Source organism: Bombina bombina, chromosome 10, assembly GCF_027579735.1.
Source record: "Bombina bombina isolate aBomBom1 chromosome 10, aBomBom1.pri, whole genome shotgun sequence".
In the NCBI taxonomy this organism is placed as follows: domain Eukaryota; kingdom Metazoa; phylum Chordata; class Amphibia; order Anura; family Bombinatoridae; genus Bombina; species Bombina bombina.
Genome location: NC_069508.1, coordinates 114,825,472 through 114,848,658, shown reverse-complemented (window position 1 = coordinate 114,848,658; position 23,187 = coordinate 114,825,472). Strand labels below are relative to the sequence as shown.

The following is a 23,187-nucleotide window of genomic DNA, read 5'->3' as shown; positions in this document are numbered from 1 at the left end:
AGCGCCAACAGATTCCGCATGTAAATGTATGTAAATCTATATAATTATATATATATATACTCATACCCCCAACTGTTTGCGGGACAGTCCCGATTTTAGGGGGCATTAAAAAAAAATTTTTTATTTTTTTTTAAATTCTATTGGGCCTATACTCAGAAGCAGCTGGCTTTGCTCTCACAGGGTTAGATACCTGTTAGATTCCCTGTGGAAAAGGAATGGTGTGTTTGTTAAGCAGGAGTAAGAAGGCTGTATACACTCTGACCACGGGTAATGGTGACCTCTCTAACCTACCTCAGGTAGTGATGATGTCTAACCCCTGGTGATAATACTAGCATGCCTTCAGTTTTATACAATGAGCAGTGCTAATACCAGGGTAACGAACAGTGGCAGCCGCAGACTGCCAGCTAATGTGCTTGCCAACCTCAGAACCCCATACAATGAATTACAGATACCCATAAATGATGTAGTGTGTGTGTGTGTCTATCTGTATCCGTAACTGAGTGTGTGTATCTGTATGTATAAGTTTATGCTATGTAGTGTGTGTGTGTGTCTGCATGTATAAATGTAAGCTATGTAGTGTGTGTATGTGTATCTGCATGTATAAGTGTGTATCTGCATGTATAAGTTTATGCTATGTAGTGCGTGTGTGTGTCTGCATGTATAAATGTAAGCTATGTAGTGTGTGTATGTGTATCTGCATGTATAAGTGTGTATCTGCATGTATAAGTGTATGCTATGTAGTGTGTGTGTGTCTGCATGTATAAGTGTATACTATGTAGTGTCTGTGCATCTGCATGTATAAGTGTATGCTGCATGTATTAGTGTATGCTATGTAATGTGTGTGTGTGTGTGTGTGTATCTACATGTATAAGTGTATACTATGTAGTGTCTGTGTATCTGCCTGTATAAGTGTATGCTATGTAGTGTGTGTGTATCTGCATGTGTAAGTGTATGCTATGTAGTGTGTGTGTATCTGCATGTATAAGTGTATGCTATGTAGTGTGTGTGTGTATCTGCATGTATAAGTGTATGCTATGTAGTGTGTGTGTATCTGCATGTATAAGTGTATGCTATGTAGTGTGTGTGTGTATCTGCATGTATAAGTGTATGCTATGTAGTGTGTGTGTATCTGCATGTGTAAGTGTATGCTATGTAGTGTGTGTATCTGCATGTATACATGTATGCTATGTAGTGTGTGTACTTGCATGTGTAAGTGTATGCTATGTAGTGTGTGTGCATCTGCATGTATAAGTGTATGCTATGTAGTGTGTGTGTATCTGCATGTATAAGTGTATACTATGTAGTGTGTGTGTATCTGCATGTGTAAGCGTATGCTATGTAGTGTGTGTGTGTATCTGCATGTATAAGTGTATGCTATGTAGTGTGTGTGTATGTGCATATGTAAGTGTATGCTATGTAGTGTGCTACTGTGCATTTTTGCTGACTTTAAAGGCCAGAATCTAGAATATTAATGGGGAATGCAGAGAGCAGTTTTAAAGAATTTATTATTAAATGTCCAATTAAGATAAAAATATTTAGCAATGCCTTTGCAAAGGCTAATTAAATACATAGCTCACATAGCTATACCAGTGGTTTGAGCTTGTGTTTGATTTGCTGCCTAAGTGTATTAAAATATATGACTTTATTTAGAATTTTATTAATATTACTTTGGTCTTATGATTTTTTAAGCCCCGCCCACCACATTTCAAATTTTTTTTTTCTGCTGGGGGGGGGGGGGGGGTCCCTCTTTTGAATTTTGAAATGTTGGGAGGTATGATATATATATATATATATATATATATATATATATATATATATATGCAGAGGCGCACAAATTCAATCCGGTAAGATAAAAAGTTCAAAATACTTTATTTTTCCAAGTTAAAACCAAATCATTTTTCTCCGGTCAAGGTAAAAACAATCTGCATTAGTTCAGGTGTGAGAGCAGGAGCTCCTTGCATACGCGTTTCGTGCGGCTGCGCACTTGGTCACTGTATATAAAATAATAATGTGTAATTTTTTTATAGCAATGATGATCCCTTCACTAAAAATGCTGAAAATCCTGAAACTGGGAAAGTCAACAATCAGGTAGGGTACTACAGTATCACAGTATATATGGCACAATGTTGGTGAAATGTTTTATGGAAGGCTTCTGCAAAAGGGGCCACATCCTATTTACAACAATACAGAAAGTCTGTTTTATGTTATAAATAGATAAGTATTGATTGATTGGGTGACAAATGTATTCTATGTTTATATCACGATTATTATAATTAAACAGAAAGTACATTCATTATTTTTGAACATATTTAACACTAGAAAAAATTAAATTGAAAAATATAGTAAACAAAGGGAACATTTATAATTTCCAGTGTCACCATATAGTTATTTAACTAATGTTACTTTTATGTTTTTCTTTCATTTTATCTTTTAGAAAACAACAAAAATGTATTTTTTCTCTCACCAACATATCTTCTATCTATGTAGTGTCTCTTTACTACATCATTTAAAGGACCACTAAACACAGTAAAGCATAATAAGTAAATGCATACTAAAAAGACAACGCAAAAGCCCTTAGTTTAAATTTCAAAGGAGTAGTATATTTCTTTATGTTAAATTTTAAAGGCGGTTGTATTTCCCCCTCCCACTGCATCATGTGACAGCCATAAGCCAATAACAAAATGCATGTACGTATATTTTGTGAATCTTGCACATGCTCAGTAGCAGCTGGTGCCTCAAAAACTGTGCATATAAAAAGACTGTGCACATTTAAATAATGAAAGTGATTTGGAAAGTTGTATAAAATTGAATGCTCCATCTGAATAATGAAAGTTTAATTTTGACTTGAGTATCCCTTTATTGGCCGCAACCAATTATACTTTTGCCCAAAAAAATGTCTTACCAGTGGTGTTCTGTAGAGGTGCTTTTGGGCACTATACACCTTCAATCATTATTGTAGAACCCCAAAACCTAGCAGGCACCAGGCTCCCTACATTTGAATGGTAATACATTTATTTACACGCCCAATGTTTTAGACAGGACAAACAAAGAAGCAAAGGAGGGATAAAGGTATCTTTTTAAAGAAGGAGCTAGCAAAAGATAGAGTCCATCTCCAGTATCACCCAACACTCTTGATATTAAGCTTTCTACTTCACCTTTGCAGCACCCAAAAAAATTATGGTCTGAAGCCGGCACTGTGATGACTATAAAAGAATTTGCAGTGATAAAAGTCATGCTTTCTACTCTTAAAGGGATACTGAACCCACATTTTTTCTTTCATGCTTCAGATAGAACATGCAATTTTAAGCAACTCTCTAATTTACTTCTATTATCAATTTTCTTCGTTCTCTTGCTATCTTTATTTGAAAAAGAAGGCATCTAAGCTAAGGAGCCAGCAAATGTTTGGTTCAGAACCATGGAAAGCACTTGTTTATTGGTGCTGTCCAATCAGCAAGGACAACCAAGGTTGTTCACCAAAAATGGGCCGGCATCTAAACTTACATTCTTGCTTTTCAAATAACCATACCAAGAGAATGAAGAAAATTTGATAATAGGAGTAAATTAGAAAGTTGCTTAAAATTGCATGCTCTATCTGAATCACGAAAGAAAAAATTTGGGTTCAGTATCCCTTTAATGGGATATTCCAGCCAAAACTGGAATCCACATTGATACATTTCAGTTTGGAATAGAAGCATTTTTGTAATATACATGTATTAGCAAAAATGCTTCTAATAAAAGTTATCGCTGTTTCAAAAGTGTATGTAAGTATGCACCGTGCACCAGCATTTTAAACACAGCACTTGCTCAGAGAGCCTACAGTGCTTGCACTGTCTATTAATGACCTAAATTGTTATTTGCTGAAATGATACAAACCCCACTGGTGCTCTGAACAGCTGCAATATTTAAAATGCTGGTGCACTGACAATGCTATGCTTCACATGCACATGCAGAGAAAAATGCTAACACTAAAACAGTGATAACTTTTACTAGAAGCATTTTTGCCAATACATGTATAATGCAAATATGTTTCTATTCAAATATGTAATTCATCCATGTGCATTTACATTTTGACCGGAATATCCCTTTAAAACCTCATCCTAAAATTTAAACACAGAGAAGCTAAGCCTGTGTGGCAACGTTTTTTCTAGTGATAAATAAACTGTTTAAAATAAATGTTTAAACATTACAAGTATATTATTTTAATCAGGAAAAGATAAAGATCTGAAACAATTTTATTAAGCAAACGAAGATTAGAGAGGTCTAGAATCTTTAAAAAAAAAAATAAAGAGGATAAATTTGTACTTTCAAATACTAGAAAAATAGTTTGAGTTTACCATCAATTTAAGATTTAAAGGGACATGAAGCCCAAAATATTTATTTCATGATTCAGATAGAGCATGTAGTTTTAAACAACTTTCTAATTTACTTCTATTATCATTTTGTCTTCGTTCTCTTGGTATCTTTTCTTGAAAAGCAGGGACGTATGTTTAGGAGCCGGACTGTTTCTGGAGCACTATATGACATCAGTTTTGCAAGAATTTTATACATTTGCAAGAGCACTAGATGGCAGCACTATTTTCTGCCATGTGGTGCTCCAGATGTCTACCTAGCAGTGGCGTATTTAGGTTTTGTGCTGCCCTAGGCACTCAAAACTCTGCTGCCCCCCCAAAGGTTTTAGGCCTTTTTTTCCCCCCTTAATATTTTTTTGGGGTCAGTGTGTAAAAACATTTTTTATAACAATTCAAAAGAAAATGGGCTAGCAAAACACTTGCATACAGGTGGGTTGAATTGCAAGGAAAGGTTAGAGGGAAAGAGAGAGAGAAGAGAAAAGTGGGGAGGGAATGGTAAAAGAAGGGAGCAAGGGAGGGAGTTGAGAGAAAGATGGGAGGGAGTTGAGATAAAGAAGGGAGGGAGTTGAGAGAAAGATGGGAGGGAGTTGAGATAAAGAAGGGAGGGAGTTGAGAGAAAGATGGGAGGGAGTTGAGATAAAGAAGGGAGGGAGTTGAGATAAAGAAGGGAGGGAGTTGAAAGAAAGATGGGAGGGAGTTGAGATAAAGAAGGGAGGGAGTTGAGAGAAAGAAGGGAGGGAGTTGAGGGAGGAAGGTAAATAAGGGAGAGAGGAAGGAGGGAAAGAAGAATACACTTTAAAACTGAAACAATCACTGCCCTTCACATGCAACAACATACAGTAATTATCATCATTCAAGTAATGAAACTTTTTAAGTGTCTGTTTACTATTTACTCCGTGGGTTCATGAGAAAGCTATCTATTAGTAGCTAACATACATTAGCGCTGAGAGTTTATGATTAGCCATCACAAGCTGATCTAAAGCAGTGCACAGACGCATCCAGTCCGTTAGTTACTAAGACCTGCAATAAGCACTGCGCTCGCAGACCCACCACAGCTGACAAGGGGAGGCAGCATATCGGCACAAGGTCTTCTCCTCCAGCCTCACCTTGTAAGCAAATCCCCGGGCAAGTTTCTTACAAACAACGTTTCCACTGCAAAAATGCCGGCGGCTCTAAATGAACGGTTTAAAGGAGCACTGCCTGTGAAGAGCGACTTTAATCAGCGCACATGCCTTGTCTTCTCTGTAGCCTGCACTTTATCGCTCACTGTACTGTGTGCTGGCTTTTAGAGAGAGGATAGGGCCCCTCCCAAATCTGTCGCCCTAGGCACTGGCCTTGTTGGCCTAGGTCATAATACGCCCCTGCTACCTAGGTATCTCTTTAACACAGAATATCATGGGAACAAAGCAAATTTGATAATAGAAGTAAATTGTAAACATTTTTAAAATGGTATGCTCTGTCTGAATCACAAAAGAAAATGGTTGGGTTTTATATCTCTTTAATGGGACATAGGATTGGCAGTTGGTGTATAACCTTTGATGGTGTATTCTGAAAGGCACAATGCAATACATACAGTACCTTGTCAGTATCTAGACCACTAAATTCTAAACTATCCAAGAAACTTTCCACTGTCCATCCAATGCCCACACTGTTGCATTTTCCATATTGATGCATGTTTAGAGGGCACTAGAAAGTGCTGTCGGAAAGCTATAATTTTAGGGCTTTTAATTTAAAGGGATATGAAACCCAAACATTTTCTTTTGTGATTTTTGTGAAAAAAGTTTCCAATTTACTTCTACTATCAAATTTGCTTTGTTCCTATGATATTCTGTGTTGAAGAGATACCTAGGTAGACATCTGAAGCACTACATGGCAGGAAATAGTGCTGCCATCTAGTGCTCTTGCAAATGGATAACGTTCTTGCCAAACTGCCGCTATAAAGTGCTCCTGAAATGGTCTGGCTCCTAAGCATACATCCCTGCTTTTAAAGAAAAGATACCAAGAGAACAAAGAAAAATTGATAATGTAAGTAAAATAGAACATTGTTTAAAATCACATGCTCTATCTGAATCATGAAAGACAATTTTGGGGTTTTATATCCCTTTAAGGAAGCAAGAATTTTTCAGACAGGTAAGTACTGCATTGCACCTTTCCAAATGTACTGTTAAATGCTGTCCATTTATTTTCTACAAGATGGCTTGTAACATTAATATGAAACGCAGTAGCCAGCCTGAACATTGAGGAGCTAGACACACAATTTTATAGAAAGCAAAAAAAAAACCAAATGTTCCATTCTAAAGGTTTTTGGGGTACTAGTTAATAATTAAAAAAAACCTCTGTGGGGCAAGTTAAATAATTAATTTATATATAAACCCCATTTCTCTTGCAAGGTGTATCCAGTCCACGGATTCATCCTTTACTTGTGGGATATTCTCATTCCCTACAGGAAGTAGCAAAGAGAGCACACAGCAAAGCTGTCCATATAGCTCCCCTCTAGCTCCACCCCCCAGTCATTCTCTTTGCTGGCTCTAAGCACTAGGGTCTCTCTCGGGAGTGTAAAGTGAATGTGGTGTTAGAATTGTAGTTTTATTATCTTCAATCAAAAGTTTGTTATTTTAAATGGTACCGGTTTGTACTATTTACTCTCTAGCAGAAAAGTGATGAAGATTTCTGCTGAGAGCAAAATGATTTTAGCATGTTGAAACTAAAATACACTGCTGTTCCCACACAGGACTGAGGAGTACCAGAAAACTTCAGTTGGGGGGAACAGTTTGCAGGGTGATCTGCAATAAGGTATGTTCAGTCATTTATTTCTAGACAAGACTGAGATAATGCTAGAAGAGACTGACAATATCCCCATGAGGGGAGGGTAAGCTATGTTCACAGACTTAGTAAGGAATTGAATGCTTACATATTATGGCTAATATACTGGTTGACACTTATTCAGGGCAATCGATTGTTTGGCTAAGGAAAAATCGTTTTGCAAGACACTTTGAAAGCCTTTTGTTTTTTTTCTGGGGTTATTACCACATGGCTGTTTTTTAGTCACTTAGGAGTGATTTACTAGGCCTCACAGCTCCGGAGTAGAGTGGGAGGGGCCTAATTTCGCGCCTCAGATGCGCACTTAGAATTGCAGATAAGTTCATGCTGTTTCACATGGAGGGTCCTGCTGATGTTTGAGGGCCTAAAAGAAGCTATATTCCCCCAAATCTGATCCCTAAGGGCAGGTAGGGCCACAGCAAGGTGCTGTAGTGATTTAACCAGGTGTTGGCTTTAGGCTGCTCCGGTTTGGGCATTAAGGGGTTAATCGTTTTGAAACTTGGGGTGCAATCTTATTAAGGCTTTAGCTACATACTGTGAAAATTGTGTGCTCTTTTTATCTCTTAAAGGCACAGTAACGTTTTTTCAAATTGTGTTTTTTATTTGATTAAAGTGATTTCCAAGCCTGTTTGTGTACTCTACTAGTCTGTTAAACATGTCTGACACTAAGGAAAATCCTTGTTCAATGTGTTTAGAAGCCATGGTGGAACCCCCTCTCAGAATGTGTCCCACTTGTACTGATATGTCTATACACTTTAAAGATCATATTGTTGCACTTAAGAATGTGGCCCAAGATGATTCTCAGACTGAAGGTAACGAGGGTAGCCCGTCTGCCTCTCCCCAAGTGTCACAACCAGTTACGCCCGCGCAAGCGACGCCTAGTACCTCTAGTGCGTCTAACCCTTTTACATTACAAGACTTAGCGGCAATCATGGATAATTCTCTTACAGCCTTCTTATCTAAACTGCCGTGTTACCTGCAAAGCGTGATAGCTCCGTTTTAAGAACAGATTATGAGCATTCTGACGCTTTGGTAGCCGTATCCGATATACCCTCACAACGCTCTGAAGTGGGAGCGAGGGATTTGATGTCTGAGGGAGAAGTCTCTGATTCAGGAAGGGTTCCTCCCCAGACAGATTCAGATATATTGGCTTTTAAATTTAAACTAGAACACCTCCGTGTTTTACTTAGGGAGTTATTAGCTACTCTGGATGACTGTGACCCTTTGGTGATCCCAGAGAAATTGTGTAAAATGGACAAGTACCTTGAGGTCCCTGTTTACACGGATGCGTTTCCGGTCCCTAAGAGGATTGCGGATATCGTTACTAGGGAGTGGGATAGGCCAGGTGTCCCTTTTGTCCCTCCTCCTGTTTTTAAGAAAATGTTCCCCATATCTGACCCCATGCGGGACTCGTGGCAGACGGTCCCTAAGGTGGAGGGGGCTGTTTCTACACTAGCTAAACGCACAACCATACCAATTGAAGACAGTTGTGCTTTTAAAGACCCTATGGCTAAAATATTAGAGGGTTTACTTAAGAAAATTTTTGTTCAACAAGGTTTTCTTCTCCAACCTATTGCCTGCATTATTCCTGTAACTACTGCAGCTGCTTTCTGGTTTGAGGCGCTGGAAGACTCGCTCCAGACGGAGACCTCATATGAGGAAATTATGGATAGGCTCTAAAGCTAGCTAATTCTTTTATCACTGACGCTGCTTTCCAAATAGCTAAGTTAGCGGCGAAAAATTCAGGTTTTCGCCATTTTGGCGTGCAGGGCGCTATGGCTAAAGTCCTGGTCGGCCAATGTGTCGTCTAAATCCAAGCTTATGAACATTCCTTTCAAAGGAAGACCCTATTCGGGCCTGAATTGAAAGAGATTATTTCAGATATCACCGGGGGAAAAGGCCATGCTCTCCCTCAGGACAAAGCCTTTAAAACAAAGAACAAAGCTAATTTTCGTTCCTTTCGCAATTTCAGGAACGGCCCCGCTTCATCCTCTCCGGCTGCAAAGCAAGAGGGTAACGCTTCACAGCCCAAGGCAAACTGGAAACCTTACCAGGGCTGGAATAAGGGTAAACAGGCCAAAAAGCCTGCAGCTGCCACCAAGACAGCATGAAGGGGTAGCCCCCGATCCGGGACCGGATCTAGTAGGGGGCAGACTCTCTCTCTTTGCTCAGGCCTGGGCAAGAGATGTACACAATCCTTGGGCATTAGAGATTGTAGCCCAAGGATACCTTCTAGAATTCAAGGACTCTCCTCCAAGGGGAAGGTTCCACATTTCTCGTCTGTCTACAGATCAGACAAAGAAAGAGGCATTTTTACGCTGTGTAGAAGATCTACATACAATGGGAGTGATCCACCCAGTTCCAATTGCAGAACAAGGACTGGGGTTTTACTCAAACCTGTTTGTGGTTCCCAAAAAAGAAGGAACTTTCAGACCAATCCTGGATCTCAAAATTCTAAACAAATTCCTCAAGATGGAGACCATTCGGACAATCTTACCCAATGATCCAGGAGGGTCAATATATGACTACCGTGGATCTAAAGGATGCATATCTGCACAGTCCTATCCACAAAGATCATCACCAGTTTCTCAGGTTCGCCTTTCTGGACAAGCATTTTCAGTTTGTGGCTCTTCCTTTCGGGTTGGCCACTGCTCCCAGAATTTTCACAAAGGTGCTAGGGTCCCTCCTGGCGGTTCTAAGACCGCAGGGAATAGCAGTGGTGCCTTACCTAGACGACATCTTAATTCAGGCGTCAACTTTCCAAAGAACCAAGTCTCACACAGAGATTGTATTGGCCTTTCTGAGGTCTCACGGGTGGAAGGTGAACATCAAAAAGAGTTCTCTCTCCCCCCTCACAAGAGTTCCATTCCTAGGAACCCTGATAGACTCGGTAGAAATGAAAATATTTCTGATGGAGGTCAGAAAGCTAAAACTCTTAACTACTTGCCAAGCTCTTTATTCCATTCCTCGGCCATCTGTGGCTCAGTGCATGGAGACAATCAGACTAATGGTTGCGGCAATGGACACAGTCCCTTTTGCTCGGATACACCTCAGACCACTGCAACTATGCATGCTCAAACAGTGGAATGGGGATTATGCAGATTTGTCTCCTCAAATTCAGTTGGACCAGGAGACCAGAGATTCTCTTCTCTGGTGGTTGTCTCAGGATCACCTGTCTCAAGGAATATGTTTCCGCAGGCCCAGAGTGGATCATTGTAACGACCGACGCCAGGTCTGTTTGGCTGGGGTGCGGGTCTGGGACTCCCTGAAAGCTCAGGGCTTATGGTCTCAGGAAGAAACTCTTCTCCCGATAAACATTCTGGAACTGAGGGCAATATTCAACACTCTTCAGACATGGCCTCAACTAGCGGCGGCCAAATTCATCAGATTTCAGTCGGACAACATCACGACTGTAGCTTACGTCAATCATCAGGGGGGAATAAAGAGTTCCCTAGCGATGACGGAAGTAACCAAAATAATCAGGTTGGCGGAGGATCACTCCTGCCATCTCTCAGCAATTCACATCCCAGGAGTAGACAACTGGGAGGCGGATTTTCTAAGTCGTCAGACTTTTCACCCGGGGGGAGTGGGAACTCCACCCGGAGGTATTTGCCCAGCTGACAGCTATGGGGCACCCCAGAGTTGGATCTGATGGCGTCCCGTCAGAACACCAAACTTCCTCTCTACGGGTCCAGGTCCCGGGATCCCACGGCGGTATTGATAGATGCTCTAGCATCCTTCAATCTGGCTTATGTTTTTCTACCGTTTCCTCTCCTCCCGCGTCTGGTTGCCAGAATCAAGCAGGAGAAGGCTTCGGTGATTCTGATAGCACCTGCGTGGCCACGCAGGACTTGGTATGCAGACCTAGTGGACATGTCATCTGTCCCACCATGGACACTGCCAATGAGGCAGGATCTTCTAATACAGGGTCCGTTCAAGCATCCAAATTTAGTTTCTCTACGTCTGACTGCTTGGAGATTGAACGCTTAAGTCTATCAAAGCGTGGGTTCTCTGAGTCAGTTATAGATTCTCTGATTCAGGCTAGAAAGCCTGTCACCAGGAAAATCTACCATAAGATATGGCGGAAATATCTTTGTTGGTGTGAATCCAAGGGTTACTCATGGAGTAAGATTAGGATTCCCAGGATATTGTCTTTTCTCCAAGAAGGACTGGAGAAAGGATTGTCAGCTAGTTCCTTAAAAGGACAAATATCTGCTTTGTCTATCCTGTTACACAAGTGTCTGGCAGAGGTACCAGACGTTCAAGCGTTTGCTCAGGCTTTAGTCAGAATCAAGCCTGTCTATAAACCTGTGGCTCCGCCATGGAGTTTGAATCTAGTTCTTTCAGTTCTTCAAGGGGTTCCGTTTGAACCTTTACATTCCATAGACATTAAGTTGTTATCTTGGAAAGTTTTGTTTTTGATAGCTATCTCTTCTGCTCGAAGAGTTTCAGAATTATCTGCCTTACAGTGTGATTCACCTTACCTGGTGTTCCACGCAGATAAGGTAGTTTTGCGTACCAAGCCTGGTGTTCTTCCTAAAGTTGTTTCTAACAAGAATATTAACCAGGAAATAGTTGTTCCTTCTCTGTGTCCTAATCCATCTTCGAAGAAGGAACGTCTATTACACAATCTTGATGTAGTTCGTGCTTTAAAGTTCTATTTACAAGCAACTAAGGATTTCAGACAAATATCTTCCTTGTTTGTTATCTATTCTGGTAAGAGGAGAGGTCAGAGAGCGACTGCTACCTCTCTTTCCTTTTGGCTGAAAAGCATCATCCGTTTGGCCTATGAGACTGCTGGCCAGCAGCCTCCTGAAAGAATTACTGCTCATTCTACCAGAGCAGTGGCTTCCACATGGGCTTTCAAAAATGAGGCTTCTGTTGAACAGATTTGTAAGGCAGCGACTTGGTCTTCACTGCATAGTTTTGGCAAATTTTACAAATTCGATACTTTTGCTTCTTCGGAGGCTATTTTTGGGAGAAAGGTTTTGCAAGCAGTGGTGCCTTCCGTTTAAGGTACCTGTCTTGTTCCCTCCCTTCATTCGTGTCCTAAAGCTTTGGTATTGGTATCCCACAAGTAAAGGATGAATCCGTGGACTGGATACACCTTGCAAGAGAAAACAGAATTTATGCTTACCTGATAAATTACTTTCTCTTGCGGTGTATCCAGTCCACGGCCCGCCCTGGCATTTAAGTCAGGTAAAAAATTTTTTGTTTAAACTACAGTCACCACTGCACCCTATGGTTTCTCCTTTTTCTTCCTAACCTTTGGTCGAATGACTGGGGGGTGGAGCTAGAGGGGGAGCTATATGGACAGCTTTGCTGTGTGCTCTCTTTGCTACTTCCTGTAGGGAATGAGAATATCCCACAAGTAAAGGATGAATCCGTGGACTGGATACACCGCAAGAGAAAGTAATTTATCAGGTAAGCATAAATTCTGTTTTTTTATGATTCAGATAGAGCATGTACTTTTACATAATTTTAAATTTTACTTCTATTATATAATTTGCTTTATTCCCTTGGTATCCCTTGTTGAAAGTGCAGCAATGCATTACTGGGAGCTAGCTGAACACATCATGTGAGCCATTGACAAGAGGCATATATGTGCAACCACCAATCACCAGCTAGCTCCCAGTAGTTCATTGCTACTCCTGAGCCTACCTAGGTATGTTTTTCAGCTAAGGATAAGAGGATTGGGGATATATATGCGTGCCTATGTTGGTAAAAAGCTGCCCTAAATGGTATATGTCTGTCAAAACATATAAAGAAAATTGATAAAAAAAATGGAAAATAGGGGAGCGCTAAAATGCTTTACCGAATCGAAACTAAGTGATGGATTTACAATTAATATAAACATAAATATGAATATAAAAGCACATGACCAGTGTATAATCAGTGCATAAAATTCAATAGAATAAGAAAACCAGCTATAAAAAATATATATATGAGATTATTTAACTGTATATTTTATGTATAAGTATTATATAGGTGATCAAGCGAAAAATCATATACTTTAGATAATTTCAGTGAACTGAAGACAAACTCCAAGACACTAGTGAGTACTCACACTAAACTTTCAGGATTTGCCCGCTATAAGCTGCCTGCAAACCACTTTTAAATGCGGTGGAACTGACATTATTCATTGAAATTATCTAAAGTATATGATTTTCGCATTTTCTTGATCACCTATATAATACTTACACATTTTAATTATTTTTTATTCTATTGAGGTTGATCTAAATACATCAATAAACAAATGTTCAATATCATATACATTGAGTACATCACTAATTGTTTTTGCTGTTACATGCAAGTACAAAGTAATGTATTACAATACACGTTACTATGTGGAATTTAGAAGTCAAAACAACACTATCAACCATAGTACTATTGAACAGTAAGAATGGAACCTCGTTTATTTTAAGAGATATATGTTCCTCCTAAACATAAAAGGGCCACTCATGGACCCATATAGACTTAAATAACTTGAAGGAGGAACTCTAATGGTACATATGGTCACTCTTGGACCTTGTATCTATGAAGATAACAAAACGCTCAGATGTCAACTGAACAAGTTAACCTTGCTGACAACTTGTTTATAAGAGATATTTGTAAGTATATACATGGTGAATAGATTCAGGCTGGACAATGGTAGCTTAGTAGGTGGATATTTTCACTTGAATCAACCTATAACTGATGTGGAGGGTGGGCTTTTGCTGAACAAGGAGCAGTCTATGAAACCTAGGGTATCATGGAGTATTTAGGTGCAAAATAGAAATTAATATTGCTCTTAGGTGTTAACAAGTCAGGGAGCGACTGCTGAGTCTAGTGAGAGGATTTGAGAACCCTTATTGTGTCTCAGCATTTGGCATAAAACAAATAGCTCAACCTTATATATATATGTATATATAAAGTATATATACAGTATATATATATATATATATATATATATATATATATATATATGTTCCCATTGTTATAACAGCTGGGTTTACTAAAGGGGAGAGTAAAGGGGTTAACTCCTAGAGAGTGTATATACATAAAATATAAATAGTAAATGTAGTTAACTGGCAATTTAATAAAACTTAGGGCTGACTAGTATACTTAGAACCTTCTACTAAAATAAGACACTTATGAAGCTTAGGGGGTACGGTAGTATAAAATGGATGTAAATGGTAATGCTCTTACTTAGAGAATTATATACAATGATATACAGGTATCCGCTAAAAGTTTCTTGAGTAACTTTCTAAATCCTGTAGGCAAATGATAGGCCAATGTTAGACTATAAGCACTTTAATATAATGAGCCATATCAAACTTATCTTTAGAATAGCAAAGTATTGGCTGTTAATAAGACTTATATGTACATTTTGTATGCATTCTGGGGTCAGTCCTTGTAAATAAGTAAAATATGGTAAACAGCCAACAGAATGAGACTACAGTACATCTATGGTATTACAAGGGCTACATTAAAATGAAACTGGACAGAATTATGAGGGTACACTCAGACTTCTAAGATTAGGCACCAGACATTGTAGCTGTCAAGCGGCCCCTGCTGTTCTGCTCGTTGCCTAGGGTAGAGTCTGCTCTGGTGTGCGTGCGGCTGTGACGTCATCGCCACACGCTCCTTTCATTCTGAAGTCGGTCAGGATCTCCTATGGCGCGAATTCTGCGCCTATGTTAGTTGCTCACTTTCTACCTATAACTGCCCAAGTATAGATGTTACTTAGCGTGCTCCTGGGTGTGATTGTTACTGTATTCTGGATTGCCATACTGATATTGAACTCTGCCTGTCTGACTACTCTGCTTGCTTGACCCTAAAATACTGGATTGCCATACTGATATTGAACTCTGCCTTTCTGACTACTCTGCTTGCTTAACCCTAAAATACTGGATTGCCATACTGTTATTGAACTCTGCCTGTCTGACTACTCTGCTTGCTTAACCCCTAAAGTACTGGATTGCCATAACATTATTGAACTCTGCCTGTCTGACTACTCTGCTTGCTTAACCCTAAAATACTGGATTGCCATACAGTTGCTGAACTCTGCCTGTCTGACCACTCTGCCTGTTTAACCCTTGAACCATCAGATTGCTATACTGTTAAAGAACTCTGCCTGCCTGACCATTCTATTGGTTTATTCCTGAACTGTAAATATCGGATTCCCTTTGTTGCTGATTCCTGCCTGTTTTCGGTCCTTCTATTGGTTTACCCTTGAACTGCCATACCAGTGGATTCCCTACCTGTTGCCGCCAAAGACTACCCTGCCTATTGTGAGTACTGCTTACCTCATTTTGCGAACTTTCTCTCCTCTGGGATTTTCCCTATCATTCGAGCTTGACGCTGGGATAAGAAGACTACTGGCCAAGTTTGGTCTAATAGTGGAATATCCCACAAGCATTATATACTTTGGCCATGGACTCAAATGAGGTAGCAAGAGCAGTTTATCTTCAAGGACAGATGTTGGGAACCCATACCGTACAGTTGCAGATTCGCTCAAGTCTCCTCACTAGTTGCAGCGAAGGATACCACTCCTGTTGTTGTACCGCCAGCATCTGCTGCTAGTACTGCAACTTCTTCCCCTGCTTCTGGAAGTATACCCCGGATACCATTACCTGACAAATATGAAGGTACTACTGATTGTAGGGGTTTTCTTAACCAGTGCAGGTTGCACTTTCACAATTATCCTCACACCTTCCAGTCTAATCAGTCAAGGGTTACCTTTATCTTTTCCTTACTGAAAGACAAGGCCCTAGCCTGGGTCTCCCCCCTTTTGGAACAGAACGCTCCACTCCTGAATGATGCTGATGCTTTAATTTCTGCATTTTCTTCTGTGTTTGGGACTTCTGGCCGTTCTTCTGCTGCAGAGTACTCTCTCCTGGATCTCCACCAGAGCGATAGAACTGTAGCACAATATGCCATCGAGTTTCGCACCTTGGCACTTGAGACCAGTTGGGATGGCAGTGCTCTCAAGGCAGCCTTTAGGAGAGGTCTGCATGAATGCATCAAAGATGAACTAACTTATCATGATGTTCCTTCTTCCTTGGATGACTTTATAGCACTTTGTATCAGTCTAGACTCTTGCTTTCAGGAGAGACAAGCTGAGAAAGACAGAACTCGGAAAATCCTTCCCTCCCATCCTTCTATTCATCTGGTCTCTGCACTATCCTCTACCCCTTCAACACCTCCAGTTACCCCAGTAGAGGAACCCATGGATCTCTCCTCCTTCAAACCCACAGAGTCTGAAAGACAGAGAAGGAGATTCAGACTATGCTTTTATTGTGGTTCTAATTCCCACCAACTAAAGAATTGTGACATTCGGCCAGGAAAAGCCAATGCTCAGAGGAAAACACTCTAAGCATGATCACTACAAAATCCCCTCACTCCTCATGGATCCTGGTAGCTGTTACCCTTACCTTCCTTCAGAATTCTGTCCACACTCAAGCCTTCATTGATTCAGCGGCAGCTGGAAACTTTCTGGATCACCGTTTTAAGATTCAGGCTGGGTTGCCTCTTCTACAGAAAAGACATTGTCTCAAAATAACTACTCTGGATGGCACTCCCCTTGGTTCGGGGTTAATCCATTTCAAGTCAGCGCCCCTGACCCTAACTGTGGGAGTCCTTCATACTGAACAGATGCAGTTTGAGGTAATTCATTCCCCAGCACATCATCCTTTGTCTTCCTTGGCTTTGTATATACAATCCACAGTTCGACTAAGCTCAGGGACAATTGGCCTCCTGGGGTACCTCCTGCTTCCACTCCTGCCTTGCTAAGGTTACTCCTCTGCTCCGCATCCCCATAGCCAGTCTACAGACCCCTTTAAGTTTTCCCTCTGTATGTGCGGATTTCACAGATGTGTTTGAAAAGAAAGCAGCCGATGTGCTGCCACCCCACCGTCCTTATGACTGCAAAATTTACCTCTTTGCCGGAACCCCACTTTCTAAAGGGAGGACTTATTCTCTCTCCAAAGCTGAAACCAAGTCCATGGAGGAGTACATCCAAGAGAACCTAGCTAAAGGTTTCATTCACCCTTCCTCCTCTCCTGCTGGGGCTGGCTTCTTTTTTGTTAGTACGAAGGATGGTGTGCTCAGACCCTGTATCGACTACAGGGCCTTAAACAACATCAATATCAAGAATCACTTTCCAATTCCTTTGATCACTGAACTGTATGATTTACTTCAGAATGCTTGTTACTTCACCAAGCTGGACCTATGTGGGGCATACATTCTGATTTGTGTCTTCCCAGGGCACGAATGGAAGACCGCCTTCAACACAAGATCAGGGCATTACGAATACCTTGTAATGCCCTTTGGGCTGTGTAATGCTCCTGCAGTCTTCCAGGCAATTGTCAACAATGTCTTCCGTGACCTCCTCAATCGCACTGTCATCGTCTACATGGATGATATCCTTATGTTCTCCTCCACCCTGGAGGAGCATCATAAACACGTGAGACAGGTACTTCTACGTCTTAGAGACAATTCTCTGGTAGCCAAACTAGAAAAATGTGAGTTTGCTTATGTCATCTCGAAAGAAGGTTTTGCCATGGATCCTGCTAAACTCACCGCAGTTTTAGAATGGCCTCAACCTACTTCACTAATGGAATTACAGAGATTCTTGGGGTTCTCCAATTATTACCGCAAGTTTATAAAGAACTTTTCTCAAAAAGTCGCTCCTCAAAACGGAATAAAAGGAACAAAGACTGTAAACATTGGCCTCCTGATGCCATAAATGCCTTCTCTCGTCTAAAAAAGGCTTTCTGTTCTGCTCCTGTGCTCGGCCATCCTGATCCTGACCTACAATTCACTATAGAGGTTGATGAATCCGAGATAGGGGCTGGAGCAGTTCTAACCCAAAGGGATCCTTTTAACCTCCAAGTCGCACCCTGTAGCCTTTTTCCAAACACTTTACTCCTGCAGAGAGGAATTACGATGTGGGTAATCATGAACTCTTAGCCATTAAGATGGCCTTGACTGAATGTCATAATTGGTTAGAAGGCACAGCCAATCCCATTCAGATTCTTACCGACCACAAGAATCTGACTTACTTAGAGACTGCTCATCGACTCAATCCTCGACAGGCCAGGTGGGCCTTGTTCTTTTCCCATTTTAACTTTGTGGTCTCTTATCTTCCTGGGACCAAAAACTAGAAGGCTGATGCCCTTTCCCGTCAGTTTCCTCATTCAAGTGATTCCTCTGAAGCTCCTATTGAACACATCATACCTCCCTCCTGTGTAGTTGCTCAACTGAATACCACCCTTCTTCAAAGACTGCAACGTGACCAGTCTAATAAACCTCCTGAAGCCCCTGTGGCTTCCGATATCTTTTTTTGTACCTCTGAACCTACGCACTCCTGTGCTATCCTGGGCTCATGATAGTAAACTCTCAGGACATTCTGATCTGACTAGGACTTATAAGTGTCTTTCCCAACATGTATGGTGGCCTTCTATGAAGTCTGATGCTCAGGATTATGTGAAAAGCTGCACAACTTGTGCTGCCAACAAAACTCTCTGATCCTTGCCTTCTGGATTGCTCCAACCATTGTCCATTCCCAAACAACCATGGACACACATAACAATGGACTTCATTGTGGACCTCCCTCCTTCTGACCACCATACAGTTATCTGGGTTGTGGTGGATTGTTTTTCCAGACTGGCTCATTTTGTACCCTTAACTAAACTGCTTTCTGCCCAAGAAGTATTGTCTCTTTTTCTCTTGCATGTGGTACGTCTTCATGGCATTCCTGGGAACATTGTTTCCGACAGAGATCCACAATTTATCTCTACCTTTTGGAGAGCCTTTTGTAAGTTAATTGGAACCACTGTTTCCTTGTCTTCTGGTTACCATCCCCAGACCAATGGACTAACAGAGAGTAAACCAGGATCTCGAGGCCTACCTTAGAGCCTTTGTCAATTCTCTCCATAACAACTGGTCTGAGTTGTTACCCCTAGCTGAGCTGGCAAGGAACACTCATTGGCACTCTTCTCTACGATGTTCTCCATTTCAAGCCGCAGCAGGATATCAACCTCGTGTCTTCCCTCTTTCTGCTCAGTCCACTGGGGTTCCTGCTGCTGACCGACACGTTACTATACTCACCACTCATTGGCAACGTATTCGCTCTCAGCTACATTCAGCTGTCTCTAGATACAAGAAGTTTGCTGATCGTCATAGAGCTTCTGTACGTGTCATCTCGGTAGGTGAACGTGTTTGGGTCTTAACTCGACATATTTGTCTACGTCAACCCTGTCACAAATTAGAGCCTAGGTTTATCGGTCCCTACAAAGTCCTGAAAAGACTGTCTCCTGTTGCCTACAAAGTGGCCCTGCCCAAAACCCTACACATACATCCAGTCTTCCACGTCTCACTTCTCAAGCCTTACATCAAGAATAGATATATCCGACTCAGTGCTCTCCCTCCTCCACTCCTGGTCCAAGGCGACCCTGAATATGAGGTTGCTAAGATCCTAGACTCCAGATACAGGCGAAAACAACTGCAATATCTTGTACATTGGAAGGGTTATTCTGTGGCGGATCGCCCTTGGGTTCCTGCCCGTGACGTGCATGCTCCTTCTTTGGTATCCAGATTCTTTGCTGCTCATCCTTTGAAGCCGACTCTGGTTCCCTCCGGGAACCCTTGAGAAGGGGGCTATGTCACGCTGCGACGCTCTAGCCATTGCTAGGGGTGTGGCGCTTGCTTCCCTGCTCGTTGTCAAAGGCTGTGTCAGCTCCTGTTGAGTGTTGCGGTGACGTCCTCGCTGCACGCTACTCTCATTCTGAAGCCGGTCTGGATCTTCTGTGGCGCGAATCCTGCGCCTATGTAAGTTGCTCACTTTTCTGCCTTCACTCCCCAAGTATAGGTGTTATTTTGTGTGCTCTTGGGTGTGATTGTTATTACTGTATACTGGATTGCCTCATTCTTAACGAACTCTGCCTGTCTGACTACTCTGATTGCGTAACCCATAAAGTATTGGATTGCCTCACTGTTGATGAACTCTGCCTGTCTGACTACTCTGATTGCTTAACCCCTAAAGTACTGAATTGCCTCACTATTAATGGACTCTGCCTGTCTCACTACTCTGCTTGTTTAACCCCTAATATACCGGATTGCCTTATCATTGCCAAACCCTGCCTGTCTGACCATTCTAGTGGTTTACCTTTGGACTGCCTTACCATTGCCAAACCCTGCCTGCCTGACCATTCTAGTGGTTTACCCTTGAACCTCCTTCCTCTGATTCCCCGCCTGTTGTCGTCGTCAAAGACTATCCTGCCTATAGAGAGTACCGCTTACCTTATCTTGCGAACGTTCTCTGCTCTGGGATATTCCCTATCATTCCGGCTCGATGCCGGGATAAGAAGACTACTGGCCTAGTTCGGTCTGATAGTGGACTATCCCACAAGCATTACAATTATATAGTACACAGAAGTTGCTGTCATTTCACACCCATATTTGTAATGACCTGGCAATAACGGGGGGCAGGCATAAACCAATTAACCCACTTCTCAATAGTTTAGCAGGGCATGTGGACTGGGATTTGAATAGGCAAATACAAGGGTTATAACTAAAATTCTAGATGGAATTTTGTGGCAGAACCAAGTATGAGCTGAAGTATTAAATATAAAAAGTAGGGAGAACCGCCATATAGCATACCTCTCCAATTTATGCATTATATTACACAACATAGTGAAATTGTCCAAACTGTGAGAGTCACCATGAGCACATATATACCTCCAGGTATAAGCATATAGGTTTTCACCTCACTATCCAACACCAGAACGGAGATCACAGGGAGCCTGTAAAAAATCAATAGCTTGGTGAGTCATTCTTGCCTCTGTGAGCTTTTCATACCTTGTGACTACTGCAACATTCGCCAAGACCATTCCTAATTTTACAGAGCTCTGTTATAACCTATAGAGCTTGTGAGATCCTGTAACTGCGCCATACGCTAGTGCTTGTACGATCAGTTAGACCTCCGGCCATGTATCTGCTTTATCAGTTTCCGGGCTCAGTAGCTCTCCATAGTGGTTTCTCGCAAGGGTTCTCAGCATGCCTTCTTCTTTGCGTCCCAGCTCGATCAGGTAGGGTTTTCTCCAGTCTTGTGTAGGGCTATTAGCGTCGGTGATCAGCTTATTGGGGATCGCTGCAGTAAAGCCGCATCCTCAAGCGTATACGGAGCAGATCCTTAATTTGCAGCCTGGACGCCAGGCTGTTTCATCTTAGTGTTTGGGTCATGGGTGGGATATAACCGTTATTGCGGTTGTTAGATCCTATATTTTTTTGGCTCCTATACCAGCCTCCTTAAAAGGACTGGGTGGGTTTGCTGCCTGTGGCTGCTCTTCCACTTTCTTATAGTTGCGAGATTCAGGATGAAATGACTGTTGTATAACATTGTAGAGTTGGATACTTCCAGAATTGAAATCAGTTCACCATTGCTTGGTTAGAGTTGAAATAGTAGAGTCAAAAGTCCTCAGTGTCTGTGCACTGTATACCCAGCTTACAAGATACCGACAGGGGGGTGAAAACCTCTCTCTGAGGAGACTGTCCTTAACGCTCCGGATCGGTTGTCAGAGGTGGTATTCTCAATAATGTGGTATCTATCGAAACAGCTTGAATTACAGACTATGGTTATTAGGTTGAAATAGCTAGATGGCTTTCTTAATCACTGATTATAGACAGATTATCTGTGATCCACACAGAGCAACCAATATTGCGACCATTCAATGTGCTGCCCAGAGATACGCCTCATACTTATACATTTTATACAGTTTTAAACACTCAGTGTAAAATTGGCCAATCTCATATATTTTCTAGCTTGTTTTATTATTGTATTTTCAATTAAAGATGAATTTTATGCACGGATTATACACTGGTCATATACTTTTATATTCATATTTATGTTTATATTAAAGGGACAGTCTACACCAGAATTTGTATTGCTTTAAACGAAAGATAATCCTTTTATTACCCATTCCCTAGTTTTGCATAATCAACACAGTTATATTAATACACTTTTTACCTCTGTGATTATCTTGTATCTAAGTCTCTGCAAACTGCCCCCTTATTTCAGTTCTTTTGACAGACTTGCATTTTAGCCAATCAGTGCTGACTCCTAGGTAACCCCACGTGCATGAGCACAGTGTAATCTATAGGACACACATAAACTAACACCCTCTAGTGGTAAAAAACTATCAAAATGCATTCATATAAGAGGCGGCCTTCAAGGTCTAAGAAACTAGCATATGAACCTCCCAGGTTTAGCATTTAACTGAGAATACCAAGAGAACAAACCAAAATTGGTGATAAAAGTAAATTGGAAAGTTGTTTAAAATTACATGCCCTATCGGAATCAGCCCTTTAACTGTAAATCCATCACTTGGTTTCCGTTCTGTAAAGCTTTTTAACGCTCCACAGTAAATTTTTCAACAAAGGATACCAAGAAAACAAAGTAAATTACATAACAGAAGCAAATTGGAAAGTTGTTTAATAAATCACGAAAGCTTAATTTGGACTTTACTGTCCCATTAATCAACCATTTTATAGAGAGAGTAAATATTGAATTTAATTTCCCTTTAAACATAGTCCTTAGGTTACTCATCTGATAAACAACACAATGTTTTACATTCCTTTGTTAATAGTGCCATTAGCCACAACAATGTTTGGTCCTAGTAACTAATACACAGTAGCTTTTGCAGAGATATGTAAATAGGATTATGTGATGACTGAGTGTGTGTCTGCGTGTTCATTTTGGTTTTACCTCTGATTTTTGTTGTATATGTTGCATTTCTGATAATATGTGTTTACAGTTTGGTGATAATTCCCTTAGACAGCTACCTGAGCCAGTACAATACCTACCTCCCCCACCACCTCCTCCCGTGCCAGTTTTTCCTGTAATTAGTTCACCAGCTAGCAAGACCCAAACTCATGGTAAGTTACAAAATAATTTAAAATGCAATTCTATGTTACCAAATTCAGGAATCAGATCTTTATATTGAATAAACATAGAGCACTAGATTACAAGTGGTGC

General features: G+C 41.1%; 1 protein-coding gene across 1 annotated transcript in view; it reads left to right on the top strand.

Moving 5' to 3' along the window:
* SPATA1 (spermatogenesis associated 1) overlaps nucleotides 1-23,187 on the top strand; it is a 78,963-nt gene that overhangs the window by 35,203 nt on the left and 20,573 nt on the right. Inside the window, exons 7-8 of the mRNA XM_053693181.1 lie at nucleotides 2,028-2,088; nucleotides 22,967-23,087. Coding sequence (XP_053549156.1) covers nucleotides 2,028-2,088; nucleotides 22,967-23,087 — 182 coding nt within the window. The remainder of the gene's footprint in view (nucleotides 1-2,027; nucleotides 2,089-22,966; nucleotides 23,088-23,187) is intronic.